The sequence below is a fragment of the Hemibagrus wyckioides genome, linkage group LG06 (assembly GCF_019097595.1).
Source record: "Hemibagrus wyckioides isolate EC202008001 linkage group LG06, SWU_Hwy_1.0, whole genome shotgun sequence".
NCBI lineage: Eukaryota > Metazoa > Chordata > Actinopteri > Siluriformes > Bagridae > Hemibagrus > Hemibagrus wyckioides.
This window is the reverse complement of record NC_080715.1, coordinates 22,276,019-22,294,897: the sequence shown is the minus strand read 5'-3', so window position 1 is coordinate 22,294,897 and position 18,879 is coordinate 22,276,019. Positions and strand designations below refer to the sequence as shown.

Below are 18,879 nucleotides of genomic sequence, written 5' to 3'. Positions count from 1 at the left end.
CTGATAACATTGCTAAAATGTAATTCTCAGTGAGGGGTTTCAGTGTCAGATTAAACCACAGATAATACATTTTGTTTGATTTTTCCATATTAACAGATCATGTTAGTGTGGTTTTAAATATAATACAATAAAAAGATGTTTGTTTGTTTGTTTTTTTTTATAACATTTTCCTGTCTAATAAAAATTTGACCACTGACTCAAAGTCAGTACACCAACTGCTGCATCAGAGATTCATTATAGTTCATCTTTCTTTATCTCATTATTGTTTCTTTTCCTTTTGCCTTGTTTATTAGACTTGAACACACACAGGTTTATAGAGTATGTGCAGTATGAATTTCTTAGTTTGACCCTTACTGTCTGCAAAAAAATAAAAATAAATAAATAACAAGAATAACAAGAAAAATAAAAAAAATAACAAAAAAACCTAGGGGTTAGGGTTAGTTGTTCCTGAAATATTCTGCTTAATTTATGTATAGATACTACACTAACCATCCTAATACTCTGTATTTCACCCTTGAATGAAAATGTTCATTCTTTTACTGATCTTCAGTAACTGCTTTATCCTGGTCAGAGTCATGCTGGATCTGAAGCCCATCCCAGGAACACTGGACGAATGCAGAAATACACCCTGGATGGGAATGCCAGTCCATCACCTGGCACAATGAACAAGCCTGTTTTTTAGAGGTGGGAGGATCCAAGAGGAAATCAACATGAACACATGGAGACGTTTACAAAGAAGAAACTTTACAAAGACAATAACCTGAGCTCAGGAACAAAGCCTGGTGCTGGGAGGCAGCAACACTAACTGCTGCACCACCATACTATTTCTGGATAATAAAATATAATATTAATAAATATATTAATACTTCAATTTTCTGTTGTTAAAATCAGTTTCTGTCTTCTACATGACCAACACTCAAAAAAAACACTCAAAACAAATTCTGTAAGTATTTGTATCAGACATGAATCTGTCTCAGAGTCTTCCTTTGGTTTGGTAGGTCCTCCTGGTTTGTGTAAGGAGGCACAGGTGACTACTGGCCATCATATCTGCTGCACCTGCTCTAAGAGCAAACCAGTTTGACTTGAATCACAACTTCCAAAACCCATACCCAGATAACTGCCAACTCCAACAGTTCCCAGCACAATGCACCTTATTCTCTTAAATCTATGTGGCTTTAAACCTCTGTCCAATCACTCTTTGGCTTTCTTGTCCTTCATCTTAGCCCACTTTGGAGTCCTGACAAGCAGCAGTACCACAGCTGTGAGAGCCAGCAGCACCCCGAGGCTTGGTGGACCGCACGGGCTGATTTCCTGAGTCAGACCGGAGAGCAGCGGGGCCAATATGCGACCCACTGCCGTCACTGACTGGCCCGCACCGATTAGGGTGCCACTGGCCTTTGCACTGCCACCACGCTGCAGCTCCAGGTCTGTAATGCAGATGCGACCTACGCTGGTAGAGATGGCAAAGAACGTAGAGGAGAGTAGCACATGCCAGACACTGCCTGCTATGGCATACACGAAGATCAATGAGCATGTGATCGCTGTGGAGTGCAGCAGCAGAGCAGACATATTCCCTCTGTACAGACGAGTCATGGGGCCCACCAGGCACCCAGCCAGTGCACCCAGCATGCTACTGTAACTGATCATGTAGCCTGTCACTTTGGGTTTCAAATCAAAGCGCTCCTCCATTGCCAGAGAGAAGTTACTGTGATAAAGCATGATTGCCAGCGCCATTAGTAGACGCACCAGGAACACATCCCACATGTCAGAAGAGGACACCATGCGGATTTGTGCTCCTACTGAGGTCAGCTGGAGTAGAGCCATATTACCCCAGTCCTTGCATAGTGATCCAAGAGAACGACAGGTTTTCGTGGACGAGGGACTGCCATGATGGTTCCCATCGCAGTTTCTCAGTCCGTCAAATGTCTGTCTGCTTTTACTGTTTCGGTTAGCATCTAAACGTTGGTTAAGAATCTCATTCCATGGTAACATCCAGACCAAACCTGAGAATGACAACAAAGCAGCCTAAATAAGTCGACACAGCAGATACCCCTCTCAACCAGGAGGTAAATGCATGTTCACACAAATAAAAATTAAGCATTTCACTACATGTTGTACTGTGCATGGTTGTGTTTATATTGAATAAACTTAAAATTTGAATTTGAATACAAGTAGACATTTATTTTTACTTTCCATAATAAAATCTAGTGCACCTGCGTTAAGGACGAAGATAGCAGCACAGACAAAAGAGGACATATAAAATCCTCCCTCATGTTCAGTGAGGTAGCCTCCTACCACTGGGCCCAGGATGAATCCCACACTCGAAGCTGCATTAAAATGACCCATCACCAGAGGGCGCTCTGTCTCTGACACTATATCTGACAGGAGAGCTCGGCAAATGGACAAGGAGTGTTTAAAAAGCCCTGTGGAGAAAAGGAAATGCATCTTATATCATTGATGAATACATCTTGGATGTGACCCTGCATGCCTGGTTTATTATATATAAAACTACTGACATACAGACGACATAAATTCATTTTTAAAAAGTGTATATAAAATGAAAATTTTAAGTAAAGCTGGTTCAGACAGCCTTTTACAGGATTTGAATACTTCAGTAGAAAACAACTATTTCTTAAAAAGCATACCACTGACAGCACAAATTTTAAACAAATAGGCAAGCAAATGCTAAACAAACAAATTAACCTATTAGCCAAGATATTGTGTCCAACAGGTTCACTGCTGTTAAAATTAAATACAATTTCTTCATCAGTAAATTAGGTCACATGATAGTCTTCCTAGATGACTGTTTCAGTGAAATGCAAATAGCTGCCAGTCTTCCTCTATATGTTGCACTTCTATAGGGTAAAGGCGAGGTTTCTGAATACTAAATATAGAAACATATGTAATAAAAAAAGTACTTGAGATTTGAGCCCTAAATACAGCAATGAAGCAAATGAACTGGCTTTGACTGCCTTTTTGTCTAAAACTGCACCAATTGTCTTAGCATCATGAGAAACTAGACCAGCTAGAACATTCTTCCAAATATCCTATAGATTAAGTTTTGTCCTTGCTGTTTCTGCAGGTAAATGGAAGTAAATGGAAGTGAATAAATGTCTAAAAATCTAAAATGAGCCATTTTACTGACACATTACTACAACAGATTTTAAATACATAAACATACTGTATAATAAACAAATAAAGAAGACAAAAATTATATGTCCAGTCCAGATTTATAGGTGCAACAAATCTCCATAACATACCCACTGGTATTCGGGCCAGCACAAACAGGGCAATAGTGGTGGACATCCCCAGAAGGCTGTATCCGAAAGCACTGAGCAGAAGGCATGTCAGTAAAGAAGATTGCCTTCCCACTACATCACTCCAGCTACCCTGCCACATGAGGATTACAGGTAACAAAGAAACATAAGAAAATGTGACAATATATCTTTTAACTCTTTTTACCAATGCACTTAAATTGAGACCGCAAGTCTGATATTAAATGAGTCAGGACAGGAGTTGCTTTTGTTTAATGCGTGAATGTTTCATCCAGACCACAAAGATTCAAGCTGGAGCTCAAGTCGAGAGTCATATATGCAGCCATATCTTTCAGCTTGAGACATTTCACAGCTTAGTTTTAAGACAAGTACTATGGCACATACAATACAGGCCCCAAGCATACACAACATGCCAAGTTAATGTAATTACAGGCCAAATAAATTAAGAAAGAACAGAGCTTTGGCTGTTCTTCTCCTCCCTCTCTGTGCTTAGCATCCAACAAAAAAAAGCCCTAAACAAACACCTCCTTCACATCCTAATTTTTGTCTCATGACCATGCAGTTTTAAACCAATTTATAGTGGGGACAAGCCTCAGATTATGAACACTTGTGTTACATTAACCTTCTCTTGGTTTGTTAGTTATTTTTGTTTCTTAACGATCCATGTTATGGTAATAAGAACACCATTATTTATTAATACACTTCATAACTGTGAAGAAGGCAAAAATATAATGTGTGTAAAGTGTGTAATTTACTTACTACTAAAGTGCTGGAGAAAAGTTGTAAAACCCCATATGTGGAGCCTGCAATATAAAAATGAAAGAATGGATTGGTTAACTCTGAAAGCTATGAGTTATCTCAAGTTGGTTTCCTGTATAATTACAACGTAGTCAAAACTGGTTAATACACTTTATGGCCATAAGTTTGTGGACACAATCCCCTATATGTGCTTTCTAAACATTCCAGTCCAAATTTATTCCCCCTTTTCTCCTGTGGGAAGGAGTCAAACACTGTGTGTGTGTGTGTGTGTGTGTGTAAATTGTATGTTTTCCCTGTGCTTTAGGGATTTTCTTCAGATACTCCAGTTGCCTACCCCAGACCAAAGATACACGTTATAGCCTGAGCATCATCTATAAAGTGTGTGAATGTGTGTGCGTGTGTGTGTGCAAATGCCCTGTGATAGGTAGTCCCAAAGTCCCCTGGGATAGATTCCAGGTTCCCCATGACCCTGTGTAGGATACGTAGTACAGAAAATGTATGGATGAATGGTTGTGCCAAGCCAGGTAAATATTGGCATGAGCAGCAACACTTAACAGTGAAAAAGTGAGATGCATTATCTTGTTTTGCCAGAATTTCTCTCAGGGTGAATTTATATCCTTATCCTTACCTCAAGTCATATGATTACCAATTAACTGTCTGCTTGTTTTTCCTGGCTCTAATGTGCTCACAAGATGGCACAGAATCACATGATGAATTTACAGTATTTATGTTACATGGAATTCACCTTTAAAGCAACTCAAGATGGGACTGATATAAGAGCTGGAAATGATGTGATTATAATAATTGCCCATACTATTTTAGTTAGCAATGTTGGTATATCAGACTAGACGAAATGATTTTTTTTTCATTGAAAATGTTGTGTGCAATATACAGTAGCAAGTGTACAGACGTTGCTTTGAAAATATACTAAATACTGAATCATTTTCAGTTCAGTTGATCAGTTGATCACAAATAATGCAAAGAAAATGGTATGAAAAAACTTAGTCTACTGTTATACTTGATAACTTTCAAGTTATTTTCTTTTTTTTATCCTAAACCTATTAATTATTAAGGATTTAATCATTACATGCCACAGTCTCTGTGTTAGTGTGATCTCTGAATAGAAGTCTTAGCATATATACCATTTACAATCGTATTAGGTGAAGACATACTAAGTTAAGCTACAATGAATGAACAAAACTTCCCTGTTGTAGACCTTACACGTTAATACTGAAATAATAATAGTGGGACAAGGTTGACTCTATAAGACTTGTGCTGTTTTTGCAGATTTGACTGGGTTGATTGGGAGAACACCAGCTGAAGAAATTACATTAAAATGTAACAACTGTAATATCGAATGGGTCCTGAATGTTAATTTAAGCCAGTGCCTGTATAAAGGACATGTGTATCTAGGAACTACTCCCCAGTAGAGTGTAATAAATGTTTAAGTGTACATACTGCAACTTAATACTGAGTTTAAGGCTGAATCCACATTGATCACGGTCACTTATTTAGATTAAACACTGCCTCAGAGGATTCTATGAGCCGAGGGTACATAAAGCCATTGAAACTTACCCACTACTCCAGAGACTATCGGGCTTGCTCCTAATGCCTTCACGTGATGGCTCAGTAGAGGGATGATCATACTGACCCCAAAGAGGTCCTGCAAGAAAATAGCGAACAAAACAACAAAGAGTGTTGAGTGTGCATGTATGTAGATATACCAATAACACCACTCCTTATTCCACTGTAGTGTTATATTCAGTGCTAACACACTGTTTATAAATTGCTCGTTTTGCATGTCACAACATGATTTTTCATCATGGGAACCCAAGGTGGTAAAGATGCGATAAGGGACACAATGCAACTCTGTTTCATCAACTAGCCCATTATAAATCTGGACTAACAAGTACTCAAATGAAGTCACACCCCACTTCTAGTCATTTTGGTTTAGAATTAAATCATAATTGGGAGTAAATGCCGTATGTTCCTGCTTTATACTGTATGAGTGACTGTGAGAATACACAATAGAGCAGATCACTGGCAGGAAAATCCAGATGTGTCACATCCATCACAGGTAGTCGCAGGTAGTTCAGAGCTAGCTTGAAAGGTTCTAAGTTCAAGTCCCAACCCAGACAGCCAATGTTGGACCTTCACAACTCCTGACCTCTCACCTGTATGCTGCACCTGACCACTGATCTCCACTGACCGAATACAGATAAAAGAGAATTATACCACTATGGCCTCCAGCGACCCAGCGTTCTATAAATAAACGAAAAGCTACTCACCATGAACCCAACTATGTATATGCATTTTATAATCCGTGCGGGTCTCTTAGATTTGTTAATATGATTACATTCAGATTGTTTCATTCTTCTGCTCAGAGCCCGCTGCAGTCACACGGAAGCTGCAGCCGCCTTTCTCTCTCTACAGCGCTGGACGGAACACATGCAGCGTCACCAGCAGGATCAGTCCACGCTTCGATGGGAGGGGGGGGTATACTCAAATGTATTCTCTCTCCTTGTACTTCATGCTTCAGTTAATTATTTCCGTAGATAACATGTATCATTAGACACCATAAATTAATTAATCGGTAAATCGAGCCGACAATGCCACTGAGGAAACATTAGTAAGACCGCAATATGGTACAGTCCACTCCTTGCGTCATGTTTCACACGCGCTCCATTTGAAAGCCTTGTTTTTTTGGACTGGTGTGGGAATTTATAAATGACCTCATAAATATTTAACCATAAATAAATTTCTCTTAAATTCATTCATAAATACTACCACAATAATTATTCTGTAAGCAGATTTAAATGTGATGATGTTAATTGTACATTTTTTAAATTACATCCAGAAACAGAGTAATTTCTTAAGGATTCTTAATAGTTTTGGTCAGATTTCTGATCACATAATATCCAGCTTTCAATTTTGTTTTGAAAACTTTTCACTTACATATTATTATAAGGAACAATACTTCATATATATATATATATATATATATATATATATATATATATATATATATATATATATATATATATATATAAATATATATGGTGGCTCAAGTGGTTAGGGCTCTGGGTCGTTGATCAGGGGTTCAAGCCCCAGCACCGCCAAGTTGCCACTGTTGGGCCCTTGAGCAAGGCCCTTAACCCTCTCTGCTCCAGGGGCGCTGTATCATGGCTGACCCTGCGCTCTGACCCCAACCTCCAAGGATGGGATATGCGAAGAAAGAATTTCACTGTGCTGTAATGTATATGTGACAAATAAAGGCTATTTCATTTCATTATATATATGTGTGTGTGTGTACAGCTCTAAAAAAAAGAGACCACTCATAAACATGCAGTTTTTTCACATAACAGTTTTTGCACATCGAATAGGTCTGTAACCTTAAACACTTTTGCACATTACTTATCTTGTTTTTCATCTCATTCTCCATATTTATTCCTAAATCTCTGTATTTAGTATTTTTCTGCTATGTTTTCTTATATTGTTATATTCTGCTATATTTTGTAATATTTTATATTTTGTTATTTGATATATTTCTTTTTTTATATTTTTGTACCCTAATTTGGGTATTTTAGTATTTTTGTTATATTCCTTCCTATTTTATCTATTACCTGTGTTCGTGGATACTGCTGGAAACTGTGAATTTACCTTTGGGATGAATAAAGTATCAATCTATCTATCTATCTATCTATCTATCTATCTATCTATCTATCTATCTATCTATCTATCTATCTATCTATCTATCTATCTATCAATCAATCAATCAATCAATCAATCAATCAATCAATCAATCAATCAATCACTGCCCAATCTCCAGATTTGAACTCTATTGAAAACCTCTGGAATGTCATCAAGAGGAAGATGGATGGTCACAAACCATCAAGAAAAGCTATAAATACTAATAGTATTATAATACTAATAATACTATAAATAACAATAGTTATATTTTGAATTTATAATATTGTCAGCATTTCACAAAAAAATTCATCTCAGCAATACATGCACCTGTAAGAAAAAAAACATAAGAAACTCATTATTTTGCAGTGGTCTCTTATTTTTCCAGAGCTTTGTATATATATATATATATATATATTGCATACATTAACACATGTTATAGCTTCTTATTTTATTTCTTTCTTTTTTTTTATTAGTTTATTTTAATATTGTGTGTTTGTGTGTGTGTTTTTTAAAAGACACATTAAAAGACACTGAATTTTTGTTAGTAAAATTATAATACTTAATAGACTTGTTATTTAAAAACAAAATCGTTTAAAAAAGGAAAATGGACCTGTTTAGATGCTGAGAATATGTGTGGAGGTAATAATGCTTTGAATTTTATTTCATTAGAATCTTGTGGATGCTTTGTCGCATTTTTACAACCCTATCACTAGGGGGCGGTATTGCACAATACTTCTGCGCGCCACCTGCCATGGGGAAGGAAGCAGAGAAAAGGCCGAAGGCGCATGATTTTGAAAGAAAAAAAAGATTTTGCATTTATAGATATTTTGAATTTTTAAACATGAACCAATTTTAAATATATTTATATACTTAATTAATACGCAAGGTTGTTGTATTTACTTTGTAAGTTGTAATAGGTTGTTGCATAGTCATGCATCTACTAATGAATCAGTCGATTAAGAAACTTTTATCAGTTTAAATTTATTATTTACCCTCTTCTGAGTTTTTATGTAGAAAGCAGTTTTAATACAATTGCTTTCAAGTGCAAACATTTGTATATAAATATAACACATTATTGTGTGTATGTAATACAGCTTAAAATAAGTCCTTTAAATGTATGATTTGAAGTGAAATCAATATTCTAATGAAAAAAGTTTGAAACATTTAATAAAACATTGCAACTCCAGTTGCTGTGAATAAGAGGAAAAATAAGATGCCATATGTAGTGATTTTATGGGTGTTGATCTTTTTCCAGTCTTCATCTGTCACTTTGGATAGCCTTCGATTCTTGTTCTTGGCTGACAGAGTGGAACCTGATACAGTCTTCTGATGTTGTAGATCATTTACCACAAGCTTTGATATGCATCCTGGGATATTTTATAGACATGGGTACATAAGGAGAATGAATTATTCATACAGCAGAGAACAAATCAGAACAAATCCTAAAACATGTTTGATTAGTTTGATATTTGGCTAAAATAAATGATCCTATTTTCCATATGTGGTCTTAATTTCTGATAAAATTTCCTTTGCATCATTTTGATCAAAATCCCATATGTTGTTTTACAAAAAGATATCCAAGACTAAAACTCTCTCTCACTCTTTCACACACACTTCTCAATAGTTTGCTTAACAGGTACAAATCTAATGATACAAATCTGAGCAGATATAGTTCATGTAATGGTAACATAAAAAAAAAAAAAAACGAGATACCGTACTGCATGAACATTTGGAAAACCAGATGATTAGATGAGGTTCTGTATCCTATTAGTGGATATAAGACATCTCCAGATGCCTCATCAAAAGACTCCCAACTAGAAGTTTAATAGAGCACAGCTGACTATGTTTCACTGAATGGAAGGCTGACTTAGCTACATTTTCGGTTTAGAAAAGTTTAAAACTTTTGATCGTGGTGTAATGAAAATAGTTGGTTTCACATAAACCAGTCTCTTTTTGGGTTGTGCTTCAACATGACAACTTTTGAGTATTGGACAGTTAGAGATATATTGGTGACACTTTTTTGCCCTTTCTTTTATTCTACAATAAAATAAATATCCGATTCTGGATCTGAATATGGAGGTACTGCAAACAAGGCCATATGATACAATTCTTGTGTCCGACTTTATACATGCACGTGTAATATTTGCTATGTCTGAAATGGCCCCCACACTCTGTCTTTGACAACTGTATAGACTTTTCCAGTTTGAGCTCTATATAGGGATGTTGTAAGGGGAACACTGGCTGGAAATCAAAGCAAAAAATAGTTGTGAATGAAGAAATTTAATGAAGAAATTTAAAGTGTAAAACAATCTTTATGTGTTGTGGTCATTTTAGTGGTGTGGTAATGTGGATCAGTTGTAGACTGGATTGAAACAAGATGATAAGTATCTAGGGAAAGAATTTTGCAAATGACAGTTCAGACAATACAGTAAAATTACTCCTGGCATCCAAATAGTGCATTATATGGTATATAAAGAAGTTCAGACATATAAGTGTCTTGCTTCTGTCTGTGTACTTGAAGCAGAGGAAGTGTTTATAAGGACAACACTGCAGCTCTGATCTCCACTCACAGCACAGCGCTAATTGGTAGCTGGTTTCTCTGCTCTCTGCTAAATGCCCCACTCAACAGAAAATAGACTTTTATTTTAATTTGTTGATATGTCAAGACAGAAGATTCTGCAAAGCAGAATTTGTAGAGAAATTATTAAACAAAATTTCCTGTACTTGCTAATGTGTTAATGAATACTGTAGGTTCACGTGCCTCTAACAGATTGTCAGATGGCAGTTGTGAGTCTACAGTAGGAATAAAATTTGTGGACATATTTAATTTTCACAACTATGCACCCAGTTTTTTTAAGGAGGTGGTGGTGACAACAAGAAGATACCATGAATACCCAGCTCTGGTGTCTTTATTCTCACTCATCCCACCACTAACTATCTAGTCCTAAGAAGTGGCTTTCAGTTTGCAGGAGATATTTTGGACCATGCCAACTCCCTCCCCCAATAAATTTCACATTGCCAGACCACACATCTGAGAGAGACAGCAGGCATCTTCAATCAGCAGTCCAAAAATAGTACAAGGGGATGGTCCACATGAAACTTCTGTACTTCTGGAGCCCACTCCTCGTTTTCCTTGTCCCCTATTCTCACACCAACCACTCTGTCTATAAACCAGCAGGACGGGGACGGGGCTTCAGGACAGTAGTGTGAAAGCGTATAAGGACACCAGCACAGTGTGATACTGGAGGAGTGCTGGCAGGCACAACTTCCTAAAGAACAAATCCAAGGAGCTCCATTTGCTCTAGTTCCATAGGACTGACATATTTTCACTGACAGAGAGAAAAGACAGGGATTTAACCATGAAGTGGAGTGTAGCACTGTTTTTTGCTGGACTCTTTGGTGCCTTAGGGACAGTCTTCATACTCCTGTCCTTTGGTACAGATTATTGGCTTTTGGCTTTGGAGACTTGCAAAACAGATTTGGATTTGGATATGATTGGTGAAAGGGTGAGTTGGTGTTTTAATGATGTTTATATTTAAATAGATGTTACAACAATCAAATAAAACATGGTTAATTCTAACATCAGTGCCATTTGGGTTTAATGACATTAAGGCCATTAAGGACATTAAAGGTATTGTAATTAGAACCTTGAGTCCAAAAAATACCATACTGACATGTATATTTATTTTAACGAAGCTTTATCAACAATTCAGCATTTGAACAATTTTTTGTAAATTCTAGATTGCATCAACGTATATTGTGATTTGGAGCTGGACATGGTTAGGTATCAGATCACTATTTACAGTGAAGCAACAAGGATAGAATATCACATGCTAGAGCATGATACCAGACTTAATGATGGGCAATGAAACTGGAATCTCACTGCAATGTCTGCACTCTTATGCCAAATCTATTCATGGAAGTGACACACATGGGCAGTCGTTTCCAAAGGGCGAGCACTGTTCTACAGTGACCAGAGGCCTCTGCAAATGTGCCGGTGGAAGTCATGGCTACACACCTTTCATTAGAATCAGTTGAAGGCCTTCCTTTGAGATCTGCTAGTTTCTACTCATGTGTGAATCAGTAGGTTCAAATATACAGTGCTGATGTTACTTCAACACTATTAGTACTATACAAAGATTTTTTAAGTTGCCATTGATACAGAGAAAAGAGTGTGCCTTGTTGTCTGATACCTGAATTCATTAAAGATATCTGTAACTGATCATTACTACTAGATAATATGCATTTAGCAAAGTAATGTAACATTCCAGCTGTTTTGTGATCATATAACACACACACACACATACACACACACGCACACACACACAAACACACACGCATGCATGAACATACACACACACACACACACACAGACTCATGCATCAATATGCATAGCAAACTTGCCCTTTGACCTCAGACCGGTGCTCTTCCACAGCAAGAGAATGTGATGAAACAAACTGCAGATGTTGGAAACTCTTCCACCTTTCACCATGAAGGCTTTTTCTGGCGCTGCTCATTTGGAGGACAAGGGGACGAGGATATCATCTTGAAGTTCTGGTTCAGTAAGGCAAACTTTCTAGGCTGAAAGAAATGGGCTCTAATACACACATACATTATAGCATACTTGACTATTGTGAAAATTGCTGTAGCATGATTTTAACACATAAGTAGTATCAAGCTTATAATAGTCATACTGCAGGTGTGAGGTAATGAAGTCTGGGAGTTTTGCTGTTGATATCAGTATCACTTTTGCAAGCATATACTCTATATAGGTGACCAAACAAATGTTGTGTTTCCATTTCACATGCAAAAAACATAACAGAGGGAATTACAGTATAGCAATAATTCCTTTTCTAGTTTTATTTTGCCGACTTAGATATTAGTTGTGGTCAGAACTGTGATAAGTAAAACTGGATGTTTATTATAGCCGGCACTAGTTAATTGCACTAGATTAATTGTTTCTTTGTCTGATCATTTCATTAGCCAGATTATATTATCAGAAGAGAAATTACTGATGGAAATGATCTTCACTGAAGAGTTTTAAAATGTGTCAATAATGGCAACAAGACAAAATAACCGTCATTAAATTCATTAAATCATTAAAACAAAGTTAGGTTAGACAATAATACTAATACTAACAATAATATAATAGTATTAAACAGGATTAAATTCCATGAGGCATGTTGATGCCTTGATTTCTTTAACAGCTAAACATTTGTTACTTGACTGCTGGCCGTGTCAAAAGTGTCTTTTTAGTTTTCTGATGTTCTTGTTCCTGTGTATAATCTACAGAGTTAGCAAGAATACTTAGCAAGAACACAGAGAGTGAAGAACGTTTAACGTTTAAAGTCTGTTAATCTGAATGATACACACATGAGTATTTCATAACTGACTATAGCATTATATAGTGAGGTTCAATCAAGTGAAGGATTCCTGACACATATTTTTTATTTATACTGATAACAACCTTTTGAGTATTTTACAGCAAATTGACCATGAAAACTAATTGTACATGCTTTTGTGCCTATCCCCACAGCAAACCAGCCACACTTCAAGGTGTGCACACACTCCTACCTGGCTCCCTTCCCTGTATCTGAACAAACCCACAATGCAACCACTTACGAGTCTGCCATCAGTAAGTAACTTTCCACGTGCATTTTTGCACCCTTTCTGTTTCTGGTCACTTCAGACAGTCTAGCACAGTGAATTTTACTGATCAAATTTATTTGTATATAAATGTGACGAGCTCTTGCTAGAAACACCCATACATTTTTTACCTAATGCATATGCTATTATATGCAAGTATTTTTCAGTAGCAACTAGTTGGTAGTGTTGTGTAGTCTACAGAGGCTTCTGGAGTGTCTTCATGCTGTTGGGAGTGACTGCAGTCATCTTGGGTGGCTTCATCATAATCTGTGCCGCTCCATTCACCAATTCCTGCCTCTATAAAGCAGGAGGTGGACTCTTCCTTACAGCTGGTGAGCCAAGTACTGTACTACAACAGTAATGTTTTGATTTTATGCATCTGCTCTCAAAAAGAAAAACTTCCAGTTTTTTTTTTATTTTTTGAAATCTCTAAAAAATTCCAATCGCTACCTACCATTTGCCTGACTTTCCTATTCCCCCTCATCCTTTTAGGTTTCTTCATCCTTCTTGCCATTGTACTGTCTGTCATCTGGTTGGAGCTGATGGATATGGTGGGTTTGTATGTAGAGTACCAAAAAAGTCATCTGTGTCCAAGCTTTCAGATGAACGTTACGTATGGCCTTTCCTTTATGTTCGCCCCAGTGGGCGTGTTCTTCTCCCTACTTTCTGGCCTGCTCTTCCTTCTGATTGGGCGAGCACTGAAGAAACATTATTAATAAGCATCTTAATGTCCAGCGAAGGGGTATTTGTTTATGTCCTTGATTATGACTATATAGCAGTGGGTGTATAGAATTAATACAGGTTAACATCTTAGTATTCTTTGCTAGAGGGGGAGATTTATTTATCCTGACAGTGCAGGATACAGAGAAAATTAATCATATGCATGTTTTAATTGGAGGACAATGGTTAATATGGGCAGTGGGTTTGGGGAACCTTTTAATTACTGCTCCAGAAGGTGAATTTGTCTTGCCAGACTGACATATTAGCTCAAACATGGTTATTTATTGAGTACTGTAATTCTGTGGGACAAGATTAGGGATGATATGGGATCACTTGGTGTATGTGGGTGTGGGGCCATCCTTGCACATATGTATAGAGTGATGTTACAGTTTTCTTTAAAATTTTCTGTTATTCTTATGATTTATACTACTGGTCAAAGGACATATAGAGAGAGCCCATTGAGAGTTATTCTTCATTTGTACTATTTAAATTTTTATATTTGTACTATTTAAGTCTAATTAAGAATATTTTAGCACTATTAAATAATATATAGAGGTAGATAGTGAACATAAATTCTTATAAGTTCTCATACACCCTTGGCAGATTCTCAGTAAGCTTTATGAGTGAACTTCACCCAAATAAGCTTTTCTTGATATCTTGAAGCAGTCAGAGCACTTGATAAATTCTAAATGAAAACCCTGCTTGCCTGGGGAAAATAACTGAGTTATGTAAAAACTACTTATCTTCATGTATTGTTTTTAAAAATCATTAATAAATTGCAGCCAATTGATCGTGTGAATTAATTCATTTCTTTAAAGTTACAAAATTACAAATTAAGTTTTGTGTTAGATATTATTTGTAACTAAATTTGTAACTAAGGCTTTAACTAAATGTCCTGAAGACTATATATATATATATATATATATATATATATATATATATATATATATATATATATATATATATATATTCAATCATCCTTTTGACTGGTAGAGTGTAGCTTATAAAATCAACTGTGTAGAAATGTATGTACATTTTATATGTACATTTTATATGAATATGTATCACAATGCTAATCTCATGTACAGGTTAGTTGGTTTTGGACATTTATTAAGAATATATTGGTGTCTTGCATGAGTCTTTTTTTTAAAGCTTAATTTTTTACCAGGTCTGAAAGGTTATGACATTTATTATATGACTAAGATGTGTTCTGTTCTTAGTTTTTCATGATTTCCAGATAGTTTTTGTCTGTCCAGATGAGTGCAACCTTTTCAGCTCTAGATAAAGAATCTGTTTCTTTGTAAATAATATTTAATATCTGCTGTAATATCATATTTCAAAAGTGTTATTTTAAATGAATTAATAAACACTCATGCTAAAATCACAATCAACCGACTGCTGAAATGCTTTCACAGAAGACTATAGGTTCAGTTCTGAACACAGACTTCACATGGTACAGTGAATTATCATCAGTTAGGCAAATTATGGATTTTCTCTTATCCTAACCTCTTTTTCCATATCAAATAATATATGATGTATCCACTGTCCATGCAGACATTAAGGAAAGATTTTGTAACCCATATAGATTACGTAAAATCGTCTGAGAGGTGAGAGGCAGAACGGGAACAGTGCTCAGAGGGACTCTCTGATTAATATAGGGACTGCTGTCAGAGATATATTGTCAGGAGACAAGACCTGGCAGATGATTCTGTTTAACACATGCAGCTTTGGGAAATATGACTCAACTGCATACCAGGTGACAGCTGTGTGTGTGTGTGTGTGTGTGTGTGTGTGAGTGTGTGTGTGGGTGTGAATGTGTGTCATTAATATCTCAGTGATTGTCTGAGTGTGCAAAAAAGAAAGCTTTATAAGAAAAGAGGTTGGTCAGTGAACTTGTTTGGAATACTTGCTGATAGAATGGTTTTCTTCATTTTTTTTTTTACTCTTTTGTTTCTATTTTAGAATAATAATGAAGACGTTGAACCAGGATAGCATGGTGGTGCAGTAGGTCACAGTAGGTTGCCTCACAGCTCCAGGGTGTCAAGTTCCTTTGGAGTTTTGCCTGTTGTCCACATTGGATTCCTCCGTGGTACACTAGTCTGCTTGTCAGGCTTTTAGGTGCATTGGTTACAGTAAATTGCACCTAGTAGAATAGTGTTCATGGATCCACATCCTCTATGGTGTATTCCAACTTTGTACACAGTGTTCACAGGATCACCAGCTCTAGCTCCACAGTACTCTTGATCATGATAAAGAAAATACCAAAGGTGAACCAGGAAATGATAATTACAGTGATACCAAAAAACCATGCATCACAGCATGACAAAATGCTGTCTCTGAGGAATCAAATGGCAATCTCCTTGGTTAGTAGCTGTTGTATGGGGTGGGGTGGAGGTGGTGGTGCTGTAGCTTACAGATTGTTGGGATTTGGCAAGACTATATTAGAGACAAAATTGTGGATGAGATATTCCTGTATGAAGCTTTGGACACTCTTTGTATCTTCTCAATCACTACCATGTTCTAAATGCAAAGACTTAAAAGATTGCATTATTCGGTGTCTAGAGACTGTTGTATGTGAAAATCCCAGAAGACCAGCCCATCTTGTACCAAAAACATGCCACAGAGATCAAACCCTTTCACCATTCTGATGTTTGATGAGAATAGTAATTGAAACTCTTGACCTGTATATCTTCATGGTTTTATGCATTGCACTGCTGCTACATGATTGAATGATTAGATAGCTGCATAAATGTGAAGGTGTACAGGTGTTCCTATTAAAGTGGACAGTGAGTGTATATTCAGTATAGTCTGTCCAAAAATGGTACTCTGTGCATACATGTGCTAAAAAACAGACACATCCTGACATGGCACAGTAATGTTTAATGTATAGATTTTTCAAGATTAATGTACCATGTCAGGATGTGTCTTTAGTGTTCTTCGCCTGTCTTGGGTACTGATGGTCAATGATGATTTACAGATTCAGCAAAAAGCTATGATTAATAGACATATTATTGACTCCTGGGTATCTAAACAAGCCACTAATACTATTTCTGAAAGGAATGCTATCATATAATTCTAAGCTTGGCTACAGCAGCCACAAGATGTCAGTAATGCCTCATGAAAATCCTCCATGTGTGTATGAGAGCATGTGCGTGAGAGTGGCTGAATATACTAGGAGATAAGTCATAGAAAGTCATGCCAAATGCTCTGCACAATTATAGGCAGTGTAAGGGTAGAGAGAGTAAGAGTGAGAAAGTGAAAGCATTCTGTATGGCAGTGCTGCTGCTTGTTCTGATCTTCACAAGGATATCATTAGATTCTGAGACCCAGGTGATTGTTGTGCAGTTCCACATGATTAAGCCAGATAATTATGTGTTGATAGCACAAATGTTCACAGGGCTTTGTGAAATACAGTACATTTTCCCATATCAGTCTCACCATAGAAGCCAAAAGAACTCAGCAGACTAAAGAGTCTGAATAAGAGAGAGGCACTACAGACAGTTAAAGACTCCTATTATGGACTTTTTATAAGTTTGCATTCTCACTAGAAGGTGTTAAGTCACTCGTGTCACTTGTCTATTATGAACATACAATGACAGCAATTATTATTGATTGTGGGCATGCATCTTCTAATATTAATAGCTTAAAAGATGCAGTAATCCATTAGAAAATTGTTGTTTCATTTACATCTTATGATAGGCTTTTACATTTTAGCTTCGCACACTCATTACTGGCATCAAAGTGCTACTTTATTTAGGCTTTGCATTTCTATACATGTGTCTATACATGTTTCACACATCACATTTATCAAACTGCACACTGCACCATGCTTCCTCCAATCCTCCAGTACTACTCAACCTGTCCCACCATCTCTCAGGGTACGAGGAATGCATCCATCAAGACTCTGTTATGGCACCTAGATGGAATGAACTTCCCGTAGATACACTATATTGCCAAAAGTATTCGCTCACCTGCCTTGACTCGCATATGAAATTAAGTGACATCCCATTCCTAATCCATAGGGTTCAATATGACGTCGGTCCACCCTTTGCAGCTATAACAGCTTCAACTCTTCTGGGAAGGCTGTCCACAAGGTTTAGGAGTGTGTTTATGGGAATTTTTGACCATTCTTCCAGAAGCGCATTTGTGAGGTCACACACTGATGTTGGACGAGAAGGCCTGGCTCTCAGTCTCCGCTCTAATTCATCCCAAAGGTGTTCTATTGGGTTGAGGTCAGGACTCTGTGCAGGCCAGTCAAGTTCATCCACACCAGACTCTGTCATCCATGTCTTTATGGACCTTGCTTTGTGCACTGGTGCACAGTCATGTTGGAAGAGGAAGGGGCCAGCTCCAAACTGTTCCCACAAAGTTGGGAGCATGGAATTGTCCAAAATGTCTTGGTATGCTGAAGCATTCAGAGTTCCTTTCACTGGAACTAAGAGGCCAAGCCCAGCTCCTGAAAAACAACCCCACACCATAATCCCCCCTCCACCAAACTTTACACTTGGCACAATGCAGTCAGACAAGTACTGTTCTCCTGGCAACCGCCAAACCCAGACTCGTCCATCAGATTGCCAGATGGAGAAGCGCGATTCGTCACTCCAGAGAACGCGTCTCCACTGCTCTAGAGTCCAGTGGCGGCGTGCTTTACACCACTGCATCCGACGCTTTGCATTGCACTTGGTGATGTATGGCTTGGATGCAGCTGCTCGGCCATGGAAACCCATTCCATGAAGCTCTCTGCGCACTGTTCTTGAGCTAATCTGAAGGCCACATGAAGTTTGGAGGT

General features: G+C 37.3%; 2 protein-coding genes across 2 annotated transcripts; one reads left to right on the top strand and one right to left on the bottom strand.

The window, feature by feature from the left end:
- Nucleotides 1-142: 142 nt before the first annotated feature.
- On the bottom strand, nt 143-6,470 carry mfsd9 (major facilitator superfamily domain containing 9). Its single transcript, XM_058393093.1, has 6 exons — nt 6,323-6,470; nt 5,610-5,697; nt 4,035-4,078; nt 3,261-3,390; nt 2,214-2,423; nt 143-2,003 (listed from the first exon to the last, which is right to left on the bottom strand). Exons 1-6 carry the CDS (start codon nt 6,404-6,406, stop codon nt 1,192-1,194), a joined length of 1,368 nt encoding a protein of 455 aa, XP_058249076.1. The 5' UTR covers nt 6,407-6,470; the 3' UTR covers nt 143-1,191.
- A 4,400-nt stretch (nt 6,471-10,870) lies between these two features.
- tmem182a (transmembrane protein 182a) lies at nt 10,871-14,989 on the top strand. The gene is made up of 5 exons (XM_058392805.1): nt 10,871-11,230; nt 12,160-12,286; nt 13,261-13,359; nt 13,565-13,702; nt 13,863-14,989. The coding sequence occupies exons 1-5, from the start codon at nt 11,084-11,086 to the stop codon at nt 14,084-14,086; spliced, it is 735 nt and encodes a 244-aa protein (XP_058248788.1). The 5' UTR covers nt 10,871-11,083; the 3' UTR covers nt 14,087-14,989.
- The last annotated feature ends 3,890 nt before the right edge of the window (nt 14,990-18,879 follow it).